Below are 10,190 nucleotides of genomic sequence, written 5' to 3' on the forward strand. Positions count from 1 at the left end.
CGCTCCAAGTCCAGTGTTGTCTCATTCCACTGGGGGACAGGGCTCCTGAAGGAAACGAAGTGGTCAGGGAAGGCTCCCTGGGTTTTCTCTGGTGCCTTCTCTGAGATGGGGGCTCCTGGAGGAGGTACAGTTTTGTGGGGGATGATGGGCCATAGTGAGGCAGAGAGGAGTAGGAAGAGGAGACAAAGAGGAGACCTGGAATAGGGAGAGAAGTGTGGCCGCAGCTCCGTCCTCCAGGATGGCCTAGTCCCAAATCCGCACTCCTAGCCCCTGCTGACCCTGTTTGTACTTTCAGCGACCACCCCCTAGAGCTTCTGGGGGCAATCCAGCTTCCACCAAGGGTCTGTCCTGGATGGGAGCTCCTGTTTCAGCAGGGCCGAGCAGGACCAGAGAGAGTGCCAGGCACTGGGTCAGGTACCTCTTCTGTGGATTGGGGGGCTGAAGAGCAGCAGTGACTGCTGGGATGGAGCCGGAGAAGTTCCAGGCTTAGAGCCCTGAGAAGCTGATCCCTCCACCCTCCCCCAGAGGGTGTTTGAGAACAGGGCCATGACGGCCTCCCCAGGGGAGGACCAGGCAGGCAGAGACAGCTGCAGCCCAGCCAGGCGGCAACCAGCTGCTGCCTGGGAGACTGGCCAGGGTGGGGCGGGGTGGGCAGAGCCCCCACCCTGCGCGGCAGAGCGTGGGAGCGGGCAGCAGCCTCGAAGCTGAGTTTCAGGCTTTCATGCTGTGTTAACGGTCAGCTGGGTTAATGCTGAGCAGATGGGGGCGGGGTGCTGCCAGCTCCCTTGGGGACAGTCCCAGGGCACGTATGCACATGTGCAGAGGGTACAGGAGTCCCGCCAAGTGGATGGTGCCGTGTGGATTCACCTGCCAGTTAGCACTCGTTCACACTATCATATATCCGACGAGGCTGCTGAGACAGACAAACCAAGACAGAGGGGCACAAAGGCTCCTGGGTCCACCCTGAGGCAACTGGAGGTGGATATTAACCCAGGGCCTGGCGTGGAGCCCTCCGTCTGTGTCATCCCCAGCAAAACTCCCAGCTCAGGAATCTCTCCACCCTGTTCCCCCTCCATCCGCTGTGGGGAAGACACCAGGCAGGCACACAGAAGTTTATTTCAAAAAAATAATTTATAAAAGGTCATTTGCTTCTGTGTTTTGGCAGGCTTCCAGCCTCTCAGCCAGCACGGGGCGGTGTGGGGATGGGGTGGGCACGAGCGCTCCTTCCATCAAGATGCTGGAACAAGCAGCAGAGGGAGGCAGGGGAGGCCTGGGGAAGTGGGGTTCCGAGGTCTAAGACCTCTCTTGGAATGGGGAAGCAGAGAGGTGTAAAGACAGCCCTGCAGCCAGGTCCAACCAAAGCCCCGGAACAAGGACTGAGTGCCAAGGCCCAGAAGTCCAAGCAGAACCTTAATAAGCCATTAGAACACTGGGGCCATGACTCCAAAGAACAGGGCCTTGAGATTGGGGTTGAACTCTGGCTTGAGATCCAGAGGCCAGAGAAGGAAGTCTCAAGACTAGGGACCCCAGGACCAAGGACAGACCTCCCCAAAACAGAACCAGAGATCTGGGATAGTACCCTTAGGTCAGGGCCTGGGGCTGCCAAGGTCGAGCGCCACCTGGTTGCAGTTGAGCCAGGAGGCCCAAGGCTGGCAGCCGACCCTGCCCATACAGCCTGTGCCCCTCCTCACGTCTGCCCCCCAGAGAAGGAGAAGGAGCTGGGCCTCAGTGGTAGGGGGTCGTGGCTGAAGACAGAGTCGCTAGAGGAGCAGGTGCTGCTGGCGTCCCCGCCAGCAGGGGAGTAGGGTCCAAAGGTTAGGCGGAGGTCGAGGTACTGTGGGGAACAGTGTTGGTCAGCCCTGGTGGTCAGGTGGGATGAGGCCAGAGGGCAGTGGGCATGGGGGTGGGGGACGGTCTTGGGACCATAGGGGCACAGTACCTCCTCAGAGACGGCCAGCAGGACCTTGTCCAGCGCCTCCACCAGTTGCTTGAAAGTGGGCCTCTGAGAGGGTGCTGCGTGCCAGCACTCGCGCATCAGCCCGTACCTGGGAGAGGAGCGGGGGAGGGTCAGAAGGAGCCTAGGGCCTGGGTGAGGGGCTGTGGCAAAGGGGCAGGAGGGTTTGATGTGAGGTGAGGCCATTCAGCGAAAGAGTACCCTGGCAAGCCTTCCCAGCCGGACTGAGGAGGGGGTGACCATGAGTGAGAGCTGACCACTCTGTATGACTGGACCGTGAGGTCAGGGTTAGGACCGAGAATGAGGACTGGAAAGTGAGGGAGAGTGAGATGAGGCCTCACAGCTCTGGGGGGCAGTGTGGGGGCCGGTCCATCCGATGCCCTTCTCGTAGCAGCGAGAACAGCTCCTCCACGGGGATGCCAGGGTATGGGGAGCCCCCGAGGGTGAAGATCTCCCACAGCAGGATTCCGAACGACCACCTGGATGGAGGCAGAACCCAGGCTCAGCAGGGTACAGCTTCACTCCCTAACCTTGCCGCTAGGATAGGGGACCCCACAACTATGATCCAAAATGGGGGTGGCAATAAGGACTTCTTTTAGAGTCTGGTCCCACTCAGACCCAGGGCAAGGGCTTTAGAAGGACAAAGGTTGCCTGCAGTTATATCCCAGGCCCCAGCTTCCAGGACTCACACATCACTCTGGTGTGTGTAGACTCTGTCAAACAAGGCCTCTGGTGCCATCCACTTGACAGGCAGGCGGCCCTGGAGGGAAGAGGGCACACTGCTGCCAAGGGCCACGGGTCCCAGTGCCTGGCCCCAATCAGCTGCGCCCCGCCTCCCTTACGTTGCTAGTTTTCTTGTAGTAATCAATGTGGTGGATGCCACGGGCCAGCCCGAAGTCTGCAATCTTCATCACGTTGTCCTCAGTCACCAGCACATTGCGGGCAGCCAGGTCCCGGTGGATGCACTGGGGGTGGGGCAGAGGTCTTAGATTGAGGACACATGGCTGGGAACTGGGCACAGGGGACCTCACAGCAACCCGACGAGTGGGAATCATCCACCCATTTTACAGATGGGGAAGTTGAGAGAGGGGAAACGTAAGCCAACTAACTTCAGGGCCCACACCTTGTCTCTCGCACCACCTCTTCCTGCCTGTGGGAGAGGAAGGAATGGGAAGATGCAGTGTTAACTGCGTGTAGATGAGGCAGTACAGAAGGACTCAAGGACACTTAGACTAAGGAAAAAGAGGAGAGAGGGAGAAGTTGGTGGTATTTAACACAAGGCCTGAAAGAGCGGGGATGGGTCATTACCTTCCGGGACTCCAGGTACTGCATGCCCCGGGCCACCTGGTAGGCGCAGGAGACCAGGGCAGGGAAGGAGAGTGGCCCCTCGCTGCTCCGAGGCCCGTCAGGGCTGAGGTCAGGGCCTGGGGGGCGGCGGGCCCGCAGGAACTCCCGCAGGTTGCCCTTGGCAGCACACTCAACAATCACGTACAAGGGTCCTGCAGAGGAGAGGGGCGACAGGGAAGCTGACAAGGCTGTGGCTCCATGCCCCCACAATTCCCGCCCCTCACCCCGCCCCGCTCCCACCTTCCTGGGTGCAGACACCCAGCAGGTTGATAATGTTCTTGTGTCGGCCAATCAGCTTCATCACCTCCATCTCAGAGACCAGGTCTGCCAAGTCCTTGTCGGAGGCATTGTCTGTGAGGACGACAGCCAGGGTGATTACGCAAGGGAGGCCTTGGGTTGGGGACAGGACATGGAGCCCTAAATTCCATGCCAGGAAGGTCTGGGCCTGAATCTCTGCTAGGCTGTGTGGCCTTGAAACAGTCTCTTAACTTCTCTGAACCTCAGGATCATCTTGTATGAAATGGGATGATGGATTATGCCCTGCTCTCATAACAGTGGCAAGGATGCGACAAGATCAGGATCTAAAAGTGCTAGGCCTGCCAGTGAGTGCAACCAGGAAAAAAGGAGGGAGGGGAAAGAGCTCTGAACAGGAAAGAAGCTCCGTCTGGAGGACTTGGCATTAGTCCCCGAATGGGGTGGGAGCTCCTGGGGGTGGGAAGTGGGCTGGCGCCCTGAGGTCTGTCTGACCAGGGCCTGGCGTCCATCTGGCCTGGGAGTTCAGGGAGCTGCTGGTAGAGCGCAGCCAGGGGAGGCCAGGAAGAAGCTGCTCTAGTTTCTCTTGAGAAGGCTAAGGACCAGGGGCTGAGCCCCTGGGGCTGACCTGTGGCCCTGGGCCAATGACATACCCTCCCCGCCAGACCTCACAATGCACATTTCTCAATCCTTGCCTCCCAGAAAGTGCCAGGTGGCCCCAGCTGTGCAGAAAGGAGGGGCTGGTGGGAGTGGAACAGCGGTTTGGGCCGCTTTTGTAGAAGGGGCTGGGGAATAGCAGCTAGAGGCCTCGATGGTGGGTCCCGCCCGGGTGTCCTGAGCCTCCTGGGGCTGCTGCTTGGGCTGTTCTCTGAAAGAGTGGTGGACACAGGGGGAGATCTGGGAAGGCCCCGGGGGAGACCGAGGGTACAATCTTGGGGGGGAATCATGGGGTTGAGGCGGAGGCCTTCAAGGCTAATAAGGTTATTTGAGGTCAAACCTGAAACAGGGTAGCAGACCCAACACCCTAAACACTTGTGGTCACCATCATCCCAGTAGTGAAGATTTTAGGTGTCATTTTCCACCAACCTCAGGCTGGGAGGCGGGGACTGTTATTTATCCCATGTGACCTGTGAGGAAATCGAAGCTCAGAAATGACTTGCCAGGGTTGGTGGCACATTTGGGCACTGGGCCCAAGGAGTGGGGGGAATGACAGCCTTTCCTGGTCCTCAGCCACTAGCACCCTGAGCCCTGTCTGTTACTCCCAAGGTCATAGGGTCTCCCACAAGCCGCCACACTTACCCTTAAGCATCTTGACGGCCACAGTGCTGGCTTGGTCCGGCCGGGTGGGGTCCATGCCGAAGGCCTCTGCACACACCACCTGCCCAAAGCAGCCCTCACCCAGGGGCTTTCCCAGCACCAGCCTGAAGATGAGAGAGACAAGGTCTCAGCCACTGGGCATCACTCCTGCACAGGGTCTGATCCCCACGCTCACTCAGCACGGCATACCTGTCCCGGGGGAACTCCCACAGCGGGTCAAGAGGCAGGTCGAGACTCACGAGGCCAGCGAGCAAGGGGGGGCCGCTGGAGGAGAGACGGACACCCCGCACCAGGGACAAGCTTGACTTGGCTGAGGAGCCTGACTCCAGTGAGAACTGCAAAGTGAGAGACTTGGTCGGTCTGCTGAAGCTGAGCTGGGGCGGGAACACAGGCCCTGAGCCTTTGCTATGGGAACACGGAGGTGGGGGACAGCACGCTGGATACCTGTCGGGCCAGAGGGAAGCGAGATAACTTCTGCACGGTAGCGGGCTGCCGGTGGTGTCGCGTGAGGAGCGTCTGCCTGCGATATAGCCCGACCAGCAGCAGGAACACGATCAAAGCCAGAGAGCCTGACGAGTACAGGATGATGTCCGTGTACCTGCCTTCGGGTGCTGTCGCTGTCCACGTGAGATCCTCCTCTGCCCGCAGAGGGACACACGGACAGAAACTGATTGGTCAGTCAGCATTCAGATGGCTGGCTCCACCCCCTCTCACTGAAGCCTTTGTAGCTCCTCACAAAGAGAGACACACACCAGTAAAACTGCACTGATACCCCGTCCTGCGTACCCACGGACTTCCCTGGTGGCTTAGACAATATAGAATCCACTTGCGATGTGGGAGACCTGGCTTCGGTCCCTGGGTTGGGAGGGTCCCCTGGACGAGGGCATAGCAACCTACTCCAGTATTCTAGCCTGGAGAATCCCATGGAGATAGGAGCCTGATGGGCTATAGTCCATGGGTCACGAAGAGTCGGACACGACTGAGCGACTAAACACAGCACAGGACTGCACACCCATGTCCTAGAGGGTCGCACAGACAGTCATATGTGGACGTGCATAACAGGATTACTGTATGCAGAATCCCAAATCCACACGACACATCCCAGATCCATATCTCACAGACCAAGGAAGACTCCCTCTACTCAGCAGGTCACAGCCTATGGCTGGACCCCAGCAGGAGCTCACCTGGCAGCACCGTGAGCCAGGCTGACTGGTAGGAAAGGCCGATGGAGTTGCCTGCCAGGCAGGTGTACTCGCCTGCATCCTCAGCAGATACATTCCGAAGGTACAAGACCTCCACCTCTGAGCTATTGATGTCCGCTGTCTGGGGATGGGGGATACACTCAGGGGTCACACCAGGGCCTGGGGCCCACTGTGGCCAGGAAGCGAAGTGGGGACTCCCCACCCCCGTGAGAGGATGGTGGAATCAGGTGCCAGCAGGGACTAGACCTTTAAGACTTGCACATAGGGGAAGCCGTCGGCACCGAAGCTGCTGCCGTTGATGACAATGTGCTTCAGCCACTGGATGTGGGGCTGGGCGTCGCTGTACACCTTGCAGAGCAGTTCCACGTCACTGCCCACCACAGCCGTGGTATTGGCTGGGAGCCCTGCCTGAAGGATGGGCCGGTGCGGGGACCGCTCTGGGGGAGAGGCCAGGCCAGGCTGTCAGCCCTGATCGGTGCACCTACCTGCCTCCCGCCTACCCGCCAGCTCAAGGGAGGAACGTTCCTGATACTCAGCTCAGACCTTGTTCATCCCCTCCTTACGTCATTCAAACCTTCCGTGGCTCCCCATTGCCTTTGAGGACAAGAACTTCTCAGCCAAGCACTCAAAAACCCTCCAGGTCTGGCTCTCTGCTTAAATCCCACAACCCAGGCATATACCTCTCCACAGAAGCATTGTATTCTTCATGCCTAGGGCCTTGGCTCAGCCTGTGTCCTCTGCCTGGATGTCTTTCCCATTTCCCCACCTCAGCTGGGCCCTGCTTCTCCAAGTCAACGTTACTCCCTGTGCTTCCCTCGGCCCCACCTGGACACTTTGAGTAGCTTGAGTGAGTTGCCTAAGCCTAAGTCCATCTGGCTTGTCAGACTGGGTCCCACCTGAAGACAGGGACAGGGCTCCCACCCCCACACCCCCCCACCCACTCACCCAGCACGTCCAGCAGGTAGCTATAGCGGATGCTGCCCAAAGAGTTTTCCACGAGGCAGGTGTACGTGCCACGGTCAGAGGGCACCACGCTTTCCATCACCAGGCTCCAGTGCTGGTGGCGCAGCTGGGGAGCAGGCAAGCGTCCATGAGAAGCCACCGAACTGTGCCCACAGGGGTCTTCTCAAGCTCTCTAAGCCCCGGGGAGACCAATGCCAAGGGTAGGGACTTTGGGACAAAGGAGAAGGCTCCCAAAAGTATCCAAACCGTGGGTTTGAGTCTTTTGAGTTTTAGCTCTACTTCTTCAAGCTGGGCCACCTTGAACCAGTTTTTGCCCTTTCTGAGTCTCAGCTTCCTCTGAGACAACAGCTTGGAACTGACCCTGTTGTGGTCTTATCATGAAAATGAGCCTCTAAAACACTGATACCTGCTGGTCAGTGATCCTTCCCACTGTACACATGGAGTTGCTAAGGTTGGCAGGTTAAGTCACTTGCCAGGGAGTAGCAGAGTGGGAATTTGACTCAGAGCTGTCCATGTCCACGGTCTAATACTCCTTCTTGGGCCCTCAGCTGCCTTCCTCATTAGAAAAAGAGCTGTGGGCTTGACTTGAGGGCACCGACAAGGGAACCTGGAGACTCACCCGAATGCCTCCAATGCGGTGCTCCCCGTGGAAGTCCTGCCCATCCTTGAGCCAGCGGATGGTGGGCATGGGGTCGCCTGCAGCTGGACAGCGGAACTTGACAGTGTTCCCGGCAGGCACCGCATGCAGTTTCTTCTCCATGCGCTGGGGGTGCGTCCAGTAGGGTGCTGAAGAGGAGGAGATGGGAGAATTCAGTGTCCACTAGAAGACCTCCTGTTCACACACAGATCTGTTCTCAGTGGCAAGCAGGAAGGCAGGGTCTTTGAGGACTCACACTGACCTTGCTGGGGGTAAACGTGCCCATTCAAGGGGCCCCTGTGGATCTTGGGGTCCTTGTCGCCATTGCTGGAGGTCATGGAGTCTATGTCCGGGACAGAAGGAGGTGTTTGAGGCCCAGGACAGAGAGTCTCTCCCCAGGCACCCCTTAGCCTCTGCTGGTCCCCCTTACCGTCCACAACCAATGTGACGTTGTGCAGAAGCAAGGAGCCTCGTGCCAGGCAGAGGTACTGGCCAGCATCCTCGGGTAGGAAGCTGGCAATCTCCAAGCGGCCTCTCCAGCCTCGTACCCGGCCAGCAGGTGTCAGGCGACTGCCCTCCTTGTACCAGTGGCCACTGCGCTCAGCCCGCCCACAGCATAACCGCACAGGCTGTCCAAGAGCCACTGTCAACTCCTGCTCTTGCTGCTCCGGGCTGGGGGCCAGGCAGGGCTCTGTGGGTCGAGGGCAGAGGTCCGTGAGCCCTGCAGCCCCCTGCCTACAGAGAACATGCTGCACACACAAGTCACGAGCACGCTCGACACATGCCAAACACCTACTGCCCCTTCATGGACACACAACCACATGCTGCAGACGCTCTGTGCAGGGCAAACGCCACCCCTCCGGTGCATAGCACACACACACCGGCACATAGCAGACGTGCTGGACTGGACATGCCATTGTCTAAGGGACACACACACAAGGCACATGCTGTACGTGCCACGCACAGGGCACACACCACACCTCTGGGGCACATCACACTCACAGTGCATACACCACACATGCTGGTGGGGCCCCCCACGTCCCACACACCCAGTGCACAGAACACACACGCGCACATACACACACGCACACGGCCAAGGGGCTCACCACCAGCTCTGCGGCCCAGCTCGGGGCCCCGCACCCTGCAGGGCCAGTCCTCTCTTGGGGACACACAGATAGGTGGACGCTTGCTGGGAGCCAGACACCAAGTCTCCATGGCTGAGTCCTGCCCTGCTGCCACCTCCTCAGGGCCTGGGCCAGGATCCTCTCCAGCCTTGCTCAGCCAGCTGCCCCCTCCTGAGGCCCACTCTTCCCACCCCGGCCACCCTCTCCCTTCTTAGAGGCCATACCCAGCTCCGTTTCCTCAGAGGCCTCAAAGGACAAAGCTGGAGCCCCAGGTGCCCCCAGCAGGACCCCCAGTAGGACCAACAGCAGCCGCATCTCCTTCCTGCTGCTCTCAGGGACCCAGGCTGGGCCTCCTATGACTGCCTTCCTGAAACAGAGAGGGCGAAGAACTCCTACTAGACCCACACCTTTGCTGCCTTTCTGCTCCTATTTTGCAGATGAGGAAACTGAGACAAGAAATGGCTGGCTGACTTGTCCAAGCCCGACAGGCAGCATCAGAGCAAAGACTAGAACCAGTTCTGCCGTTAACTAGAGCTCAAGGCTTCCCCATGGTAGGTTGGCAGGGGGCTGGGGCGGGCAGGGGCTGGAAGGGGGCTGGGCTTCCTGCCCTTCTTGGGTCCTGCTGAGACCTTCCTTGGCACAAGTTCACAGAAAGGGCAGTTTTGGAATTCTTTGCTTGGAGGGAAACAGAGAATGGAGACACATCTTCTCCCTCTCAGCACACATAATTTATTTTTTGCTGAATAAATGTATTGCTGAAGAGCCAAAAAAAAAAAAAAAATCTGAAATATAATACAAGGCCAAGCTTCAGCATTTGGATGTTATCTGATCTGACCCCCACTCCTTAGAGCATTGCTTACATTTCCATGACCAGCTTCGGAGACCTATAGTGGCAGGGTGGGTGTGTGCTTAGTTGCTCAGTCATGTTTGACTCTTTGCGACCCCATGGACTGTAGCTCGCCAGGCTCCTCAGTCCACGGGGATTCTCCAGGCAAGAATACTGGAGTGGGTTGCCATTGCCTTCTCCAGGGGATCTTCCTGACCCAGGGATCAAACCCAGGTCTTCCACACTGCGGGTGGATTCTTTACCATCTGAGCCACCCAAGAAGCCCTGCAGTGGCAGGGTGCTCACTGCTAACAGGGCCATACATCCCATGGCCAGGAAAAATTCTGAGCCAGAATTGCATTCTGGAGACACTTCTGTTTTTTGTGCCCCCGCAACTCCATCAGAGGTGACACAAGCTCTTGTAAAGCAGGTAGACTCTAGTGTCTGACAGAGCCAACTTCAAATCCTGACTCTTAGCAAGTGCAAGTCACTGTCCCTCTCTGGGCTGCTGTCCTTACAGGACTGCTTTGGGGATAAAAGAGAACATATGTAGGGCCAGGCGCACAGA

The 10,190-nt window shown here is 58.3% G+C and overlaps 1 protein-coding gene across 2 annotated transcripts; it reads right to left on the reverse strand.

Annotated features, from left to right (window-relative positions):
• Positions 1-1,097: 1,097 nt before the first annotated feature.
• On the reverse strand, positions 1,098-9,347 carry FGFR4 (fibroblast growth factor receptor 4). Of its 2 annotated transcripts, none has more exons than XM_040240482.1 (17): positions 9,021-9,347; positions 8,103-8,363; positions 7,935-8,015; positions 7,655-7,821; positions 7,018-7,141; positions 6,319-6,509; positions 6,055-6,193; positions 5,469-5,508; positions 5,110-5,205; positions 4,853-4,974; positions 3,542-3,652; positions 3,263-3,453; positions 2,797-2,919; positions 2,644-2,714; positions 2,296-2,433; positions 1,940-2,045; positions 1,098-1,834 (listed from the first exon to the last, which is right to left on the reverse strand). In XM_040240482.1, the coding sequence occupies exons 1-17, from the start codon at positions 9,109-9,111 to the stop codon at positions 1,688-1,690; spliced, it is 2,199 nt and encodes a 732-aa protein (XP_040096416.1). In that variant the 5' UTR covers positions 9,112-9,347; the 3' UTR covers positions 1,098-1,687. The 2 variants fall into 2 exon arrangements, with proteins under 2 accessions (XP_040096416.1, XP_040096415.1); XM_040240481.1 differs by having other exon boundaries at positions 5,060-5,205; positions 5,315-5,508; positions 9,021-9,344.
• Between the last annotated feature and the right edge of the window lie 843 nt (positions 9,348-10,190).

This window comes from Oryx dammah, unplaced genomic scaffold (assembly GCF_014754425.2).
Source record: "Oryx dammah isolate SB20612 unplaced genomic scaffold, SCBI_Odam_1.1 HiC_scaffold_5, whole genome shotgun sequence".
NCBI classification, from domain to species: domain Eukaryota; kingdom Metazoa; phylum Chordata; class Mammalia; order Artiodactyla; family Bovidae; genus Oryx; species Oryx dammah.

Coding starts and splice junctions, on each gene's coding strand:
- FGFR4 (XM_040240481.1), bottom strand. CDS start 9,111: ATGCGGCTGCTGTTGGTCCTACTGGGGGTCCTGCTGGGGGCACCTGGG. Junction 5,206..5,314: donor GCTTCCCTCTGGCCCGACAG/GTATCCAGCGTG, acceptor CTCACTTTGCAG/TTCTCACTGGAGTCAGGCTC. Junction 4,975..5,059: donor TGGGAGTTCCCCCGGGACAG/GTATGCCGTGCT, acceptor TCTCATCTTCAG/GCTGGTGCTGGGAAAGCCCC.